The following is a 19462-nucleotide window of genomic DNA, read 5'->3' as shown; positions in this document are numbered from 1 at the left end:
TCTAATATATAATCACATCTGCTTTCATTTTAATTATAGCAATATGATTAAAATGAATGATTCAATATTATTAGTGTTTATATGATTTAATCATAATTTGTATGTGACACAATATGAAAATTATATTTTTGATTTAAAATTAAATTATGTATAAAACGATCAACTCAGACTGTGTTGAATGTCTGAAAATGAATATTGTGTAACAAATCAAATTCTGTCGTTCCTCGACCAAATGGGCATATTTGAAATCTCGGCGTGCTGCCGATGGCTCTCGGTGCCTTCGTTCGAAATCTCTGATGACTTGCAATTGCTGCTGGCAAACGGCAAGCCGTTTTATTCGGTGTTTCGCGTGCTGTCAAACGAGGTGGTAACCAGTGGCATAGTGAGGGGGTCTATCATGCACTGGGCACCACTTGTAGAGGGGGCCCAAATGATCTTCAAGACAAACTATATGTGTTTCTGGAGGGGGGAGGGGGTGCCAGTTATGTTCGCTACACCACTGGTGGTAACCACCACGGGACTTTTAAGAGTTCTTTTTTGCATTAACGATTTTGAATTTAATTGTCAATGAATGTATCCTGAATAAATTAAGGTTAAGTTAGTACATTAATGGAACATTTTAATATGGGTTTATTAGTATATTTTTGTGAGACTACATATCTGCACCACACATCAGGATGAATATAATCTGTAACAAATCCACAAAATTATTGGCCAATAGCCCTAACAAGTTGTTTTAGCAAAGTTATAGAGATGATGGTAAATGCCAGGTTCAGATGGTACCTGATGGTATATACTATTCTATCACCAATAAAGGGAAATTTTCAAACCACCAATCAACAATTGAACAGTTCCTTCTCCTTGAAACAGACATTCAGGAGGCATTCCTTTGCTGTTACCATCCGGTATCAGTGTCTTTTGAAATTGAAAAGGCATAGGACAACATAGTGGCAGACAGACCTATATGATATGGGACTAAGAGGGAACCTGTCATTTTTTTATAGGAGGATTTCAAGAAAATTGGGGCCATATTCTGGTCACCGTCTCTGGTCTCGTCTCTCACAAGCCTGTCACTGATTGGCTAATCATTTGGACTAGTCAATTATCGACAGGCTTGTGAGAGAGACGAGAGACGGTGACCAGAATATGGCCCCTGGTCCTTTCAAGTTTGAATTGGAAATACATTATCAAACACATTCTGACAAGAACAGGAGTAACACAAGAATCTATGAATCCATCCTCTTACCACTACTCTCTATCTTTAAGAGTTAATAAAATGTTAAAACTAATATCACCCATTACAAAAGGGTCAATGTATGTTGACAACTTACAAATACATTGTGCAACAGCAAGTTATGACCCTAATTTAATGCTGGCTACAACTGACAATAAATAAAATTAGAATCCTGGGCACAGTCAAATGGTTTTACTTTCTCAACAACAAAAACAATTTGCATACACTTCTGCAGAATTGGAGGACTAAATCCTGATCCAACAATCTGGCTCAGAGATATACAAATAAAAGTTTAAACAGAAACCAAATTTTTGGGTATAATCTTGGACAAGTCTCTTACATTTAAACTGCATATTACCTACCTAAAGGGCTGGTATATATGGGTAATGAATATATTGAAAACCCACCCTGTACAATATGTTTTGGGAAACTAACTGGAAAACCATGCAGAAAATCTACCAGGCACTTATACTAGCAAAACCAGACTATGGAAATGCAATAAGACTACACCTGCTTGATCCAATTCACCATATAGGAATATGCATGTGCACAGGATTGTTCCAAACCATGCCATCCAGTACCAAGCTTATATACAGAATCAATGGAACCACCTCCATCTCTATGAAGGATGCATCTCTCATTACAATTATATCTGAAACTCCTAAACCATAACGTATACGAGGGCTGTTCAGAAAGTTCACAGCCTTGCCTGTATGCAGTGCTGCGATCAATTTAATTTTTGGCGGGAATAATTCAGCCATCTTTGCTAAAGATACGATACCAATTTTCGCTTGATTTATCGTAAAGTTTTGCCACGACAGCTTAGCAGATAGTCAGTGTGCACATGCTTTGTCAAAAATGGAGAAGACAGAGATGCATGCGGTATTTTATGAATGGAGAAGACAGAGACCGCATGCATCTCTGTCTTCTCCATTCATAAAATACCTGACGAAAAAAAGGTTGATCCCATCTCAAATCAAAGCTGACATGGATGAAGTTTTAGGAGAGTCTGCTCCTTCATAGACCACTGTGAAAAAATGGACAGCCCTTTTTAAATCTGGCAGAGAGAGAATGGAAGATGACCCTCACAGCAGATGGCCATCAATTGCTGTCACTGAAGAAAATATCGACAAAGTCCACGATTTGGTGTTAGCAGATCACCATTTGAAAAACACGTGAGATAGCTGAGACAACAGGCATCTCTGTCAACCGAATGCACCACATCCTAACTGAAAATTTGGGTATGACGAAAGTCTCAGCAAGATGGGTGCTGCATCTGCTGACCGCCGAGCAAAAACGTGTTCGCACTTTGATGTCAAAGGAGTGTTTGGACTTCTACCAGAAAAACCCACAGAATTTCTTGTGTTGGTTTGTGACTACTGACGAAACGTGGATTTACTACTGCACTCCTGAAACAAAAGAACAGTTGAAGCAATGGAAACACCACAGTTCACCACCACCAAAGAAGGCAAAGACGGTTCCATCAGCTGGGAAAGTGATGGCCTCGGTTTTTTTAGGATGCTAAAGGCATCATCTTTATTGACTACCTAGAAAGAGGAAAGACCATCAATGCTGTCTATTACTGTGAACTTTTGGAAAAACTGAAGAAAGAAATCAAAGAAAAGAGGCCACACTTGAAGAAGAAAAAGGTTCTGTTCCACCACGATAATGCACCTGCACATTCTGCCAGAATCACTGAACAAAAGATAAACGAACTTCACTTCCAATTAGTTCCACATCCACCGTACTCACTTGATTTGGCCCCCAGTGACTTCCACCTTTTTCCAAATCAAAAGAATTTCTTGGCTGGAAAGAGATTCCACTCAAATGACGAAGTCATCTCTGAAGTGAACGAGTATTTTGCACACCTTGACAAATTGACCTATTGTGATGACATAAAAAAGCTAGAACATCGCTGGAATAAGTGCATTGCTAACAAAAGAGACTACATTGAAAAACAAAAAAGTTTTAACATTATTTTGTTTGTTGTTCTATTTGAGGCCGCAAACTTTCTGAACAGCCCTCGTAACTATTACATCAACTAACAATCCCATTGTAATTCCCAGTAGTCCAAGATTAAGGGAAATCTGATTTAATTTTTACAACGAAAACAGCAAGACTACAATATTGAGCACATGAAGTTAATACACCCATACCTCGCTTTACGGCCTAGATATGTTCCACGAAACTTGGCCGCAAAGCGAAAAGCCGTATAAGGAATCAATTATTTCTAATACAAATTCATACAAATTCAATGGGATCGGTTCCAAATTTGTTAAATATGTAACATGGTTTATCGTTCAAAATGCATTTTATCTTTTTATTTCATTTAAATCAAAAATACATACATAACAAGTACATAAAATAATAACAGACTCCAAAAACCAACAATAATCTATAAACAAAAATGAAACAACTTCATGTTACATAAAATATGTGTATGTATACATACGTAATTTTTTTTTAAATGGCTTTAATCTGAAGACGATGAAAAAATGGTAACCTGCAGATCACTGTCGTCATCATTTTTTGCTGGTAAGGATGGGCCTGGCTTAAAAAAATTGTTTAACGTTGTTTGTCTTGCTGCCTTGTCTATTTCGTTCTTCAGTGATTTATAACAGCTAATGGCTGAGTTAATTTCTCGAGAAACTTTAGCGCTACGTTCGACGTTAGGATCATTTTCAAGGAGGATGTTTATTCCTTGTTCGAAATAGGAAAAAGCTTTCGACAAATTTTTTGATGTTAGCTGTTTGGATACAACAGGCTCTGTCTCTTCATCAAATGCTGGTTCTGCTTGCAACTGAATGAGTTCCTCATATGAAAGGGATTCCCTATCAGCTTCAAGTAGATCAAGCACATCATGTTCGTTCAAACCTTCAAAGCTGAGATCATGTGCTAGATCCAAAATGTTTTGCCTAATTTCAGGAAGGAAATTAACTTCTGCATCAGTACTTTTTACACATTCTGGCCATATTTTTTTCCAAATATGGTTCATTGTTGTTAATTTTAATTCCTTCCATGATTCACTGATGCTGTCAACAGCATCCTTGATGTTATAGTTTTTCCAAAATGTTTTAATTAAAGATTTACCATCGGTTTCCCTTATAAGTTGTCGGAAAGTTCGGCGTAGGTAATATGCCTTAAAAGTGGCTATTGCACCCTGATCCATTGGTTGGATCAGAGCTGTTGTATTTTTCGGAAGGTACTCAATCATGACATCTTCAGATAGTTCGGATAAATTAGTAGGATGCCCTGGTGCATTATCCAAAATTAGCAAAGCCTTGTTGCTGAAGTTATTGTCTCGCAAATATTTTTTCACTTCTGTACAAAAGTGATTTTTGAACCAATCCTCAAAAGTAGCTTTAGTCATCCAAGCTTTCTTGTTGGATCTCCATATGACGGGTAATTGATTTTTATTTAGTCCTTTAAGAGGCCTTGGATTTTCAGACAAATATACTAAAAGTGGTTTTAGCTTAAAATCGCCCACTGCATTTGCACCAAGTAGCAAAGTTAATTGTTCTTTAGACACCTTATAACCAGGCGGAGATTTTTCGGTTTTTGAAATGTACGTGCAATCAGGCATTCGCTTCCAATAAAGCCCTGTTTCATCTACGTTAAACACTTGTTCAGGTTTATAACCACCTCTTTCAATAATTCCAATTAAATGTTGGAATATTCCTTAGATGCGGCCTCATCAGCGCTAGCTGCTTCACCTTTAATTTTCAAATTATGCAAATTAAATCTATTTTTAAATTTTTCAAACCATCCTCAGCTTGCTTGGAATGTGACATCTTCAGCAGATTCATCGGTATCTCCATTCTTCAAATTTTCGAAAATACTTAAAGCTTTTTCCTGGATAGTCATTTGACTCATTGGCATTCTCCGTTTGTTATTGTCCTCAATCCATATAATCAATAATTTTTCCATTTTTTCCATAATCCAGTTTCTTCGGTGTGTTAATCTCGAGACATTTAAAGGTGCAGCAGATTGCAAATATGTTTTAATGTCTTCTTTTTTTATTGCAAATAGTTTGAATGGTAGATTTCGCAAGTCCCATTGCCTTGCAAATTTCAACAATTTTCTCTCCAGCTTCTATACGACGTAATACTTCTAGTTTAGTTCCTAGCATGACTGATTTTTGGCATCTCTTTTTAACAGTTGTAAAGTACTATTTTAGTTTACAATGATTATCGACCCTACCATGTCGGAAACAACCGTTAACCTACCGGGTACTTTACTCGGATTCGCGTTAGCGTGCCAGGCCTGGACTTTAAGCGTGCACCGAATTAAATAACGACAAGATTTGTCAACAACCAAAATTAAAGATTTAATTATTCGTCTAGTAACAACTATATACAATATTTAGTAAAAATCAAACAATAATTTATTCAATGAAATGCAACAAAATCAACCCGACAATACTCAATTCAACTATGTCTAACTTAACTCTATTCCCCTTGGGAATCCGACAAAACCAAAAGTTTAACTTATAACAATCATTCTTATAACTAGAGATCCTAATCGTCACCTCAATATACTCGGAACCTATTTCCTCAAACTCTCAAGACTTTCTCTGACTGTCAATCCACAATTCGAATCACTTCAAAATCACCTTGGAACTATTCGATCCTATCGGACACCTCTCTCGTTTACTGCTACGAAGCTCACCAAGCTCGTTGCTATCCGGAATTCACCTCTTCATCTTCACTTGAGATTTGTGATTTATAGTGTGAGGTGACGTCACAATTCTGAATGCGATCACTCCCCTCATTTACATACTTAATGCTAACAAGAACTTTTTTCGTTGTCTGGCAGCCTATTTTCCGACAATTACTCACTAACCTTTTACATTATTTGTTTTTACAATTTTTCCGGGACGTTTTTATTACTTAAGGTCTAGCGAGTTTATCTCGTGCTTGTGGGGTCTCCCCCCCTCTTTCTCGGTGCGGACTTATACTTTTTTGCCGCTCGGGAAGCGCAAATGTGCGCGAGTCCTATGGCGCTTTTCTTTCGTCGGTGAGTTGGGTTTTATTTCTTCTCTTTTTAAATACTTAAGGTGATTGGTGAGGAAACCTTCGTCCTAACAAAACATAAGCCCCCAAACAAAAATAGAATAATAAGCAAAATAAAAGTAAAATAAAAATAACGCTCGGACTTGGTTCCTTACACCATCTCCAAAGTTGATAATTGTTTCAGTGGCATTTTGTCTAAAAATTAATGAAATTATAAAATAAGTTTAATAAAAAAATACATATTAAAAATTTTTAATTTGTACATACATACATATGTACTTACGTACCAAAAATGTCCCTAATTGTTTCCAATTTTTCCAGTTAATGTGTAACAATCAGTAATAAATACTGTATGTACATAAAACACTCACAGACAAGTCTAAACCAGCCGCTTTATGAGCACACACTGAATAACGCTCGTAAACAAGAGGAAATAGAAAAGAGCATGCATCGAGATTGCGCTTGCGCAAGATTGGCAACATGTAGATATATCGACATCAAAAAAAAGTTTTTTGCCGTTATAGCGAAACATTTTAGGCCATAAATCGAAAAACGTGCCTTAATTGAAGAGGGCCGTTATAGCGAAATGACATATAAAGAGCGGTCGTACAGCAACGTATGGGTGTATTACAAAATTTTTCCGGTTTTGGCATGAAACTAACTATTTCACCTTGTACAATCCAACTAATAGAAAAGTCCTGATGTTGTTCATACGGAAGAGTCATTTCCAAAATGCTGATGCAAACGGATGAAGAAAATAAAGTTCTATGCACTTCCCCTTCATAGTTCTGACTTGCTTGTCCACTTCTATCTCTCCTGATGAATCGCACAACACCAAAGTGATAAGAACCAAGGGAGTACACCTTAAGTACCCCTCCACAGTAGTACTCCCCCTACCATGGAACCAAACCATTACAAACAAACAAAAAAATAATAATAATCAAAAGGTGTTGTAACACCACACCATCAATTCCAGAAGCTTTCCTTCATCAGCAACTCTCTACAAACCTCTAAGTTTGATACATTTTCATACTGACTTACAAGCAATAAATCTTTCACTTGTACCTCTAAGTCCCTTGACTCTCAATACCCCTATGGCTCTATCCAGCAGCTGATATTCATTTTGACTTAAAGAGCTACTCAAAAGCAACGACTTCAAATTCTTTATAGCAACAATTATTTAAAGAACAGTGATCTCAATATAGTCTTACAATACCCACATATACAGATGGTTTGAAATCAACAACAGTAGGAGCAGCTTTTATCTGCATTGAGCCCATCTATGCTGCAGGGCTGCTTGCAGAAACAATAGTCTACACTGCAGAGCTGTTTGCAATCTTTATGACTCTCCACATATACAAAGACACAATCAAGACAGACAATAATATTTACAGACTAATGCAGTGCACTATAGGTAATCAACGGTTGTAAGATAACAGACCACCCGACATTCAATAGCATGCAACACCTACTCAAAATCTCAGATATGCAGGAAATACAATAGCCTTCTATTAGCTGCCCAGACATACAGGACTCCAAGGAAATGAAATAGCAGACAAACTTGCAAAACAAGAAAACAGGAACCAAGCAAGAACTTTCAGGCTATACTATAAAGATCTTTACTGTCATATCAACAGGTACATATATAATAAATGACAAGAGGACTGAGTCAAACAACTCAACAATAAACTACACACCAGAAAATCAGAGTTAATAAAATGACCAACCAGCCAATGGAAAAATCAGAAAGAAGAAATAAGTATTTGCTTGACTGACGTAATTATCCACTAACAAGGGAACCGATATGCTCAACTTGCCGCATTCCAGTTACCACCCAACATAAATTACTAACTGTTCTCAGTACAAAACAGCCAGAGAATGCTACCTTCAAGTACAAATATTTTCAGACAACCAAGCTCTACAGAATATACTAGATGAGAATGGACAAATTCAACCTACAATAGTATATCTGAAGGCAGTAAACTTATATACAGAACTATAGGACATACAATAGAACAACTATGACAGACTCAAGGACATACAACAACATAGCTGTCTAGACCTGACACTGTTTGGCTTATCTAGGCCACCCTTGTGCCATAAAACCCCAAATCCAACCAACTGACTATGTAAATATCATATGTTTTTTGTTTTAATTGACAAAAATTTTACATAATTTTTAGATTTAAAAATAAAAGCTATTTTCAATTTTGTGATTTTATATTTCCATACACACAAACTTCCACGTGTCAAATTTTATTTTTGTAACTATGTTATATACATTAAAATCGATAAAACAAAACCGAATCAGTCATGTGATATTCAAAATACTTGTGCAGTTTTACATAAATACAAAAATATAACTTTTTTGAATAACTGAGAAAGGCTTATAATTTACTCTATTTTTACAAGGTTTTAAGTATTTTCTAATATTTTTTTTCTCATAGTTGTATAATTTCTTACTATATATATATTTATCCACTTCTATCTGATATTTAAATTTATAACCAAACATATTGATGAATATTTTGTATGAATTATTGTTGTATATTTTCATGTTTTACAAATGTATTTGCTACTTTTACAATCTATCTATTGTACTCCATACTCTAACATTAATTTTAAACTTACACAATAATTTATAATGCTTTTTAAAACCATTGTTACTCATTTTTTTAAATATGTAAGATGATGTCTGTAGATTTATATAATGATTCTTTATTTTCAGGAAATTTTTCTACTTTTCTGTTGTGGTGCTTTTAAATTAAATGTTTTTGAACATGGAAAGGAACGGCATTTTTATTAAATACAATTTCTAGGGGGAAAAAGTATATAAAAAGTAAGCTTTGCATGAGTCAGTAAACCTTTTTTTTATACATAAACATTAAAATGTGTATACTTTTCATATACATATAAGATGATGATAAATGATGATGATGATAGTAAAAATATTGTTTTACTACAGGTTTTAATAAATAATAATGTAGTTACTTGGCAATTTTTCTGCTGCCAATGAAACAAAAAGTACCAAATATTTAATTTTGGTGTGTTTGGTTATTTACTTTGTTAAAATTGACAAATAACACACAGTCTCTTCCTGCAATTTTTCTGTCAATAGCTTTTGGGTGCTGATACATTTTGTATTCTTTAGTTCAGAATTTCCTAAATGGAACTTTTTAAACTACGTTTAACATGTTCGAATGTGGTTTAAAAAGTTATGAATCTTTTTACTGTTTGTATGGTATTATATCCTTCCTGAAACTTTTAAAGCATAATATACTTGCAGCAGTGCATGCTAACTATAAAAACTCATTCAATGTCAGATCATTGCTCCTACAATGTGATGCCGGTTACGCTCGGGACTAACTTGGCCTTTAAAATGAGAAACGTGGCTTTGTTCGAGATGTGACGAACAAATAATTATACAAAACTAGTTGAGAGACAATGGATACATATTGTTCATTAGTTTCTTTTATATTATATTTGTAGAATAGGCTAGAAGTCATGAATTTTCTGCTGTTTGTTGATGATGGGATACGGGCCACCTTGAGAATTAGGAAAAGGGCAACCCAGACCAAAAAGCAGGTACATGCCCCAAATGTTCTAATGTATGCATTCTCTGTAAGCCTACAGGTGCATCCGTATGCCTTTTTATCTGAAGACATTTCAGTTTGATTTTATTCAAACAAAATGAGAAGTAAAATGAATAAAATAAGCTTCTCAACAAAATACAATCTAATTCACACATCTATGTTAAGTAAGGAGAACTGTTAAAAATAGCAAAAACTTTGTTTAACCCCAAATATAACCTTTACTTATTAACCATGACATCCGAGAAATGTGTGGAAGCAACAAAGTCTAAGAGAACGATTCTAATGTTGATGATTAAGATAAAAAATAATTCATCCACATACATGCGTGGTGAATCTGGCAGCCATGTTTAACATGCCACAGTTGACAGTTTATAATCAATAAATGCAATTTTTATTTCATTATGCGAGTATTTACATATTTTATTTATTGTTTTCATGTTTAATTTATTATCAGGGTATTTAATTGTCTTATTTTTACCTTAAATTACGTGTGTTTGCTGTTTTAAATTTATCGAAATTGATATTATTTAAAGTCCGGGAATTGATTAATTTACTTTCCATTATTTCTAATGGGAAAAATCAATTTGGACTTTGAATGATTGAGTTCAAACACTCCTGAAATAAATAAATTCAAAGTATGAGGCACCACTCTATATTGTAGTTTTAAAATGAGCACATCAACTTGTTTTTATTATACACAATTGCTTGAGCTGTATATTTAATCAGATTATATTCATTTTATCCATTGAATGTTGTGTTTTCATAAGAACATAAGTGCGTAAGAACAAAGTTCTTTATTTGACAGAAATTATTAATGTCAGATGGGCAAATTAGTACAGTACATTTTAAAACAAATTTTAAAATATGAAATTATAATATGTATGATGTACCTCCTCTTACAGATTAAACAAATTTTCACATATTATTGTTAAATTTACTGTGTTAAGTGTAACTTAAGTTTAATATAAAATACTATATTTGTATTATAATGAATATATTTTTCAATATTTATGTATATATATTGTAAATAGCAGAAAAATAAACACAGTAATCATGCATCAAAAAATTATAACTATATTGTTAAAATTATAAGATTATTATTTGTATGACTGTTTTGGAAATAAATTATTGCATGATAGAGTTTAAATATTAAATCTCTACAATTTGATATTTCTAAAATGTGTGTAATCTCAGAATGATGTTATCATATAGAGTTAGAGTGATAGTTTAAATTTCATTGTGAAAATTTTAAAAGAAAAGATGTTATTTTATATAATTATCAGTAGCAGAATGCTTAATGATCTCTCTGTCAGATTTTGCAATTTTACATCATAAACAGATCCACCTATTTTAATTCCAGCAAGTTTTCTAATTTTTCTGTAACTATATCCCATAACTTTTTTCTTTTAATAAGCAGAATTTTAGATCTTTTGGCAATATTTTCTCTCTTTATATTAATTGAGTTAATTGATATGTCCATCTAAAATCATTATCTGAAAAAATAAATATTTATGATTATGCATTTGATACATTTTAATAAAAGTATAAAACAACGAAAATTAGACTAAATGTCTTTTTGAAAAATTGGCATTTACATTAAATAAAATACCAATTTACATACAACTTACAGTGTGTTGTCTAATATACAGTCGACACCCGGATAACTCGTCGCTCGTCGGTTATGTAGTAAATTTTTTGAGGTCCCGGCTGACTTACATAGGCATTAATGTTATTAACATTAAAAAACTCGGTTTACTCGACATCGTTTAACTCGTCACCACAGGATAAATCAACATACTTTCTCTGTTTCACACTTTTTTGATGTCTGATAAGTCGACTCCCCTCCAGAAAAAACGAGTTTGCACCGTACAGTAAGCCGTGTGGTGTGAACTCATTTTTCGGGGGTGGAGTCGACTTATCAGAATTCTAAAAAGTGTGAAACAGAAAAAGTATGTTGATTTATCCAGTGGTGACGAGTTAAACGATGTCGAGTAAACAGAGATTTTTAATGTTAATAACATTAATGCCTATGTAAGTCGGCTGGGACCTCAAAAAATTTACTACATAACCGACGAGCGACGAGTTATCCGGGTGTCGACTTATGCGGAGTTGACTGTAATTGTCGTTGTTATTTAATAATATAAAGTTATATACCTGGAGTTGCAGAAATATTTAATGTTGTTGATTGTTTTCTCCCACAATCAAGCAAAATATATTTTTCAACTAAAAGTTCTTTTTTGCATAGTTAATGGTGTAATTTTCACCTATATAAAGTAAACAGTTATTCTGAAAATACTTAAAAATAAATAAGCATGTTTTCTCTGATATTATATGATCTGCTGATTCCTTATGTACAGTACATTTACAGTAATTTCTTTTTCATCAAAGCATAACATTAATGTCTGAGATTCATTCTCCATCATTGCATGTTGGAATGGACTGGATAAACCATCTCCTAGAGTAGGTACTGTACATACATTCAGTAACCAGCCATGATTAGAGCCATCACGTTTAGAAATGGTGATTTGCAATAAAACATATATTGCTTATAGACCATTTATTTTAGAAACTTTCAGGCAATATGTGATCAAAATTACATTGCTGAGTATAGGAATTTAGCCATTATTATTATTATCATCATTCTCATTTTACTGCATAAATTATTATTCTTACTATACATGATTCTAAAGAAAGAGAACAGACTTTTATCACATTTTTTCATTTGTTTAACATTTTATAGATAAATACATAAATGAAAATTCAAAATGATTAGAATATTTAAGAATTTATTTATTACTATTACAATTCTTAATAAACCACATTTGTAGTTTGTTTTTGGCTGCAATTTGAAAAGATTGTAGACCTATAAATTCCCATTGTCATCTGTCTGTCCATCTTTCCTAAATCTCGAGAACATTAGATAGATGAAAGATGAGACCAGATATGGAAACCATAGGGGCATTAACTGTGGATGAACTTTCGATGCAAACAGTTATTTCAATTCAAAACTTTTCCTCTGAAAGAAGTTAATAGATGACTGTCACAACTCTATTGTTAAAGGAAAAGTATGATGTACAGGGGCAAGCCACTACTAATTTGAGGTAGAAAGCATATATTATAAATGAAATAAATTAAAAATATGGTTAAAAATTGCATCCTGGCATTGTGATGATGTCCTAAGAAATAATTGCTCGTTCTTTTTATAAATCATTTCTGGAATATTGTAAAGTACTATTTTTAGTATCTTAGGAAACCGACACTAACTGCAGCCGGTAAAACTTCCGTTAACCTAACAAGTACTTTACGCGGATTTGAGATTAGTTTTCCGGGCCTGGACTTTTATGCGTGCACCGAAAAAATTAGTAAGAATAACGACAAATATCAAGTCAAAGCAAAAGTTTCAAATATATTTAATTAGTAAATCGAATTTAACTATGTACAATTGTCTATAATCCAAAACAAAATTTGTTAACGAAAATCAACAAGTCAACCCGACAATAAAACTCAGCTACTTAGCTTAACTTAATCTTAATTCCTCTTTGAAAATTTGACAAATCAAATACTTAAGAGATTTTGTTCGTAGTTCTTACGAACTAAACGTCTCTCCGTCACCTCACTATACTAGGAACCCGTTTTCTCAATCCTTTCGCTATCGTCAAATCGAATTCCTCTTTAAACACCTTGGACTGCCTAATTCTCAATCTGGACTTCGCCTCAAATTTTTCACTCAGTAGTACACCTCGACCAGGAATCACCTCGATCGTCTTCGGTTAGCGTGCTGGTTTTATGCTGTGAGGTGACGTCACAATTCAGCTAGGTTACTCCCCTTATTTACATACTTAATTTCCTGTTAGAAAAATTTCTTTCTGGCAGCTTCAATTCTCCGACAAAATCTTATAAACCATTTACAAAGCATTTAGCACAATTTTCTGGGATGTTTTATGACGGTTTAGTAAGTATTTCTTTTCTAGTGAGTGTGGGGATTCCCCCTCCATTTTTTTTTCTGCGGACTGTTTATTTCCGCCGGGCACCGCAAGTGTGCGTGATTTTTTCCTACGGCGCTCGTTCTTTCGTGAGTTGGTTTATTATCTTCTTTTTTTGGTTACTAATAATAGAGTGGTGGGGAACCTTCGTCCTAACTAAACATAAGCCCCAAACAAAATATAATAAAATAAAAATAACGCTCGGACTCAATATTATAGTTTATGAATTTTTTTCTCTTTTACTTGTTTTTTCCTTCTGCATAAAAGTTATCTTTCTTTCTAAATAATAGCATGCATTCTTACACATTTTGCATTTCTTTTGTTATTTAATATAACATACATTAAAATCTGATCATATTGATATAAAATTTTTATGATTTTTATAGAATGAATTAAAAAGAACTTGTTTGCATGACTTTCATTTGGAACAGAAAGGAAAAATGGTACCATTTGCAGGCTTCAAAATGCCTGTACAATATGGCAATCAAAGCATCAGTGAATCACATTTACACACACGGAAACATGTGAGTATTTTTGATGTCTCTCACATGCTGCAATTTGAGATTCGTGGAAAAGACAGTATTGAATTTATGGAAAGCCTTACAGTTGCCGATATTCAAGGTAAAATTGTTAATATAAATAATATATTTGCATAACTTAATTTATGAAGTTTTTGTTTTTGAAATAAAGGTTTAAGTGATAATCAGGGAACTTTGACTCTTTTTACTACTGAAAATGGTGGTATTATTGATGATTTAATTGTTACAAAAGTGTCAGATGATTATTTATATGTTGTTTCTAATGCTGGATGCATTGAGAAAGATTTGGATCATATTCAGGTATTTTATTTTTGTTTTTATATATACAAGACAAATTCAATAGAAAACTGGAAAAGGACCATTAAAATTCAGGAAGGCATGCAATATCACGGTAATTTTGACACACAAAACGTTCATAAGAGTTAATAGTAACCACAAACAGAAACACTGTTGAAATTGAACAAGAAAACAGTGTACTTTGCCAGTAATGCATGAAAGAAGAGCAGCATAGTGTTTCTGTGAAAGATTCTCCATGGCTAGGGAATGTCATGGAGAATCTTCCATAGAACTGGCACTTTTAAACCTAGAACTCCATTTGCACACCCTGGGTGCAATTCATATAGCTGTTTCCATATTATGTGTACATGTTCTGATGGATGTTGATCAGTTTCAGACCCTGCTTATCAAATATCAGACAGCACTATGCTGCGCTGGAGAACTACTATTTTTTGGTCTGTTGTCTTATGTTCCTTATGTTCTTGTGTGCCAAAAGTGTTGCCAATCATGGTTACTATTAGCTCTAACTTGGAAGTTTCATGTGTTAAAATTAACACAATATCACTCATCTTTCCAAATTTTAATGGCCCTTCTCTGATTTTCTATTGAATCTATTTTGTATATATTTTTAAATACAAGCTGCCATCCTTTTATGCCAATGTTCCTGGAGGGAAGTGGCATAAATAAAATTAGTGAAAAATAAATCCATTTTATTATGGAATAAATACGGATGGATACCTGGAATGCATCCCTATTTATATATGATATATATGTACATAACATATAACATATTATTGAAATAATATATATTTCAATAATATGTTTAATACTGAAATTTTACTGAGAGAGTAATAATAAATTAAGGTATAATTTCTGTATTGCTTATTTATAGCCAAAATCGACATTTCAATTTTTACACTGCCACTATGTTGATCTTGTACAGCAGTGCCACTGGATGCAGCTTCAATTCTGCAATGATGGGTCCCAGTTGAGGGTCATTTATCAATGACTGGCTAGGCTGCAGATTGTGCATCTTCTTAAAATATGAATCCAAACTTATTTGTTGTGATTTTCTTTTCCTCTTTTGGCCCACCGGTGGCCAAGCGGTCTTCCTTTCCCGAACACTGGGAGTTCGGTTGTGGGTTTGCGCCTTGCTCCGGCTGGCCACATGGAGTTTTCCGGATTTTCTCCATGTCTGTAACACCTAGACATAGCTACCCCTAAAAGACCTCTTGGAAGGCATTCCCACTAGGCAGATCGCACAAGTGTTGTGTTGCCATAACTAAACAAACAAACTTTTTTTCTCTTTTTGAGAATTTCATCATAAGCTACTACGGCTTCATTTAAACTCCTCTGTACAAAGTCACTTTGCTCCTAATCAAGGTCACTTTTTCAACACCTTCAACCAATGAGTTGGCATTAGTAAGAACTTATTTAAAAGTATCAGTAGTTATCTGTATAACACACACTGGTTCATTATTATTCATCTCCTCTGAATGAGTTTAAATGTTAAATGCTAACTGTTATATAAATGTTTGTATTTAGCATTTACAAACAATACTCTATTCTACACACTGTAGAAAGTTTTTGAGATTTTTTTGGGGGAAAATTTGAAACCAGCATTATTATTAATCAGTGTAAATCAAACAGGCATGAAATGAGGGCAGTCTGTATTGTTTAGCTATTGTAACATAAGGTATCAGTTTGTTTTCGTGTGGGTTTCAGTTTCATATTCAGTCAAGACCCTTGTAATCATGGATAATTAGAATTTGGTTGTCATTCTTACTGTTTGTCTCATTTGTTATCAGACACATCTGTAATGGGAAAAATTAAGGAAAGGCTAATCATATAGTCTACATATACTGGTACCTCAAAAAAATAAAATTTTTTTCTGAAAACTTCAAATCTATTTTATGACCCAAAACTTTTTTGTAATTTAGAAACATCTACAAGAATTTAAAACTAAAGGAAAAGATGCCAAGTTGCAAGTATTGAAGGACCAAGCTTTATTAGCTGTTCAAGGTTAGTTTTAATTTACAGAATGGCTCAAAAATCAGTTAAATTTGGAACATTTGAAGCTTTAAAATAATTAATAATAAAATAAATTGGTTTTGAACAGTTGCATATTATTGTTCGCGATTCTATGTTCATATTTATTTATTTACTTTATTTTCATTCAAATAGAATATCAAATTGTTTTATTTCAATTTGTGATGTAAAGTGTGAATTGTAAACTCTGTTTAGATCAGTGAGTGTTTCTTTTGCAAAATTTGTAGAAATATAATCAAAACTATGCAATAGTGAAAGATATATTTCTGGAAAGTCTGTGTGGATGTTAAAATGACTCATCATATTAAACACATTTAACACATGTACATAACACATGTACATAACACATGTATAAAATGACTCATCATATTAAAGATTTGAAGAAACATGAGCTGATTTGAATAATTTACTGTAGTTTTTGAGCATCTGAATTTGGGTAACTGAAGATTTGTACTAATGTATTAGAATGCTGTAAACTTATATTGGATATAGATCAGTGGTTCCCAACATTTTTGGACTTGTGTACCCCTTGGCTACCCATTTTCCTAAATTTTATTTTGCATGATCTTCAAACAGTAGTGTCTTAGTCAATTATACTGCACTCTACATTTACAAGTTAAAAGAAATTTTTTTTTTTAATCAAAAAGTGTTGGAGGAAGGACACAGATAAATGTAATTATAGTTTTATTTAAAACTAAGCATTGAGTGCTGTGCCGTGCTGTGCCAAAGGTCTCAACACAGAATTTGAATATTCTTATAATACATCCCCTTGATGTGGGTTCCTGTCCGTGGTGAGGGGACCTCCCAGAGATGGTTTAGTAACCCTTCTTTACCATCCCTGGGATCTGAATGCCCACCCACGTGTTTGCTGTGCGTGGTGTCCCGTATGCCGGAAAGGGGGATCCTGGTAGTTGAGGGGCAACATAACGTCCCCAACACACTGCTTTGGCCCCTGCTTCGGATAAACGGGAGGCTCAAATCAGGCTCCGTTTGAGTCAATCGGCTAGTCGTTGAGTCATTCTTGACCTCGGCTTGGAGTCAACCGATCGATGCAAACCGGGCGGACATGTCAGGCAAGATGTGCTCTTCCTGACTGCATTGTGAGGGTATAGCTCCTGGGAAACCCTGGTGTGACGGTCTATGGGAGTCTCCCATGTGACGGCATCCCCTTGTTAGACCCCATGGTGGGTGGGGTCACTAGGAGCTGAATAGTTATTTTTAAACATGGATTCATTAAAACCAAAAACTACAAGCACGATGCATCACCACCAAAGGAGGTCAGTTCCTCCAACCAACCAACTTATCTCATAGTACATAGTACTACTGAAAAACCTATGTCTAAGTGTTCCCCTTTCCTAATTCAAAAGTTGTTTGAATCAACTATTGGACATTTAAAGAAAATACAAAAATTGAGGTCAGGGACCTACTGATAGAAGCAGCCTCCTCTCAACAGTCAGCAAAGCTTTTGAAAATGACATTTCTAGGAGACATAACAGTCACCATCACACCACATGCAAGTTTGAACTCATCACGTGGTGTGATATCTGAGGTCAATCTGATGTTTGAAGATGAAGCAGATATCCAGATTGGTCTTGCAGATCAAGGTGTCACTGCTGTTCGACGCATCTCCATCCGTTGTGATGACAAGTTGATACTGACTAAACATCTAATTCTCACATTCGGAAAGCCGACATTGCCATCATTCGTTACTGCGGGATATCTTCAATGCCCAGTTTGACCATATGTTCCAAACCCGTTGCGCTGCTTCAAATGCCAGCGGTTTGGACATTCTCAAACCTCCTGCTGAGGAAAGAGCGTATGTGCACAGTGTGGAACTGAAGGACACCAGAGCACTGAGTGTACCAATACTCCATGCTGTGTGAATTGCAAAGATGCCCATCCTGCCTACTCTCGGAAATGCCCTGCATGGCAGAGAGAGAAAGAAATCCAACGAGTAAAAACAGTTAGCAACATACCATACCCAGAGGCCCGGCGCATGGTCACTTCAAGTGCACCATTGAAACAGAAGACATTTGCAGTTGTTTTGAAATCCACAAAGACATGTGGAGTTCAAACGGATATTTCAGTTTCTCCAAAAGAATCTCTCACTTGTCGTGCGAAATGTCTACTGATACCATCAAAAGAAACACCAGAAAAAGAGAGTGTAAAACCAAAAACACCCTTACCTAAAACAGGGGTAACAACAAGAAACCTGGGTTCTAAAAAGGCTGGTAAGAACTAGACAAAATGAGAGTGAAAGCAGCTCTCTCTAAATCTAAAAAATCAGAGGCTCAATCTATGAGTGAGTTCTCTGATATCTCTGATGAAGAGAATAATATGGAGGTGACACAACCAACGTCACCTTCAAAAGGTAAATCATCTGTGAAGTTAAAGAGGGATACCTTCACAAAAAATGCTGTCTCAACAAACACATGATGGATTACAAAATAATCCAATGGAACTGTCGTGGTTTCCGCAACAACTTTTCTGACATTAAACACTTGACATCATCTACCACATCTCTCTGCGTGGCACTCCAGGAGACACATCTAAAACCTGGAGAAAAAATTTCTTTAAAAGGATTTCATCTTTACCATAAGGATGATGATAGCCACACCCGTGCCAGTGGAGGTGTGGCTATACTGGTTTCAAACCTCATCCCGTCCTTACCGGTACAAATAACAACAGAGCTGCAAGCTGTGGCAGTCAGAATTTCAATTGGCGTTACTGTCACAGTTTGTTCCATATACTTGCCACCAGATGTCAGAGTCAATGA

At 34.6% G+C, this 19462-nt stretch overlaps 1 protein-coding gene across 2 annotated transcripts in view; it reads left to right on the top strand.

Annotated features, from left to right (window-relative positions):
* LOC136974437 (aminomethyltransferase, mitochondrial) overlaps positions 1 to 19462 on the top strand; it is a 31378-nt gene that overhangs the window by 514 nt on the left and 11402 nt on the right. The window contains exons 2-5 of one of the 2 annotated variants that reach the window (XM_067269320.1): positions 8975 to 9085; positions 14209 to 14443; positions 14513 to 14661; positions 16578 to 16659. In XM_067269320.1, coding sequence (XP_067125421.1) covers positions 14263 to 14443; positions 14513 to 14661; positions 16578 to 16659 — 412 coding nt within the window. In that variant the 5' untranslated portion in view covers positions 8975 to 9085; positions 14209 to 14262. The remainder of the gene's footprint in view (positions 1 to 8974; positions 9086 to 14208; positions 14444 to 14512; positions 14662 to 16577; positions 16660 to 19462) is intronic. The other variant, XM_067269319.1, reaches the window with a different exon arrangement.

This window comes from Centruroides vittatus, unplaced genomic scaffold, assembly GCF_030686945.1.
Source record: "Centruroides vittatus isolate TY-2023 unplaced genomic scaffold, ASM3068694v2 contig_349, whole genome shotgun sequence".
NCBI lineage: Eukaryota > Metazoa > Arthropoda > Arachnida > Scorpiones > Buthidae > Centruroides > Centruroides vittatus.
Note: the sequence above shows the minus strand (reverse complement) of the source record. Positions and strands in the feature narration are given on the sequence as shown.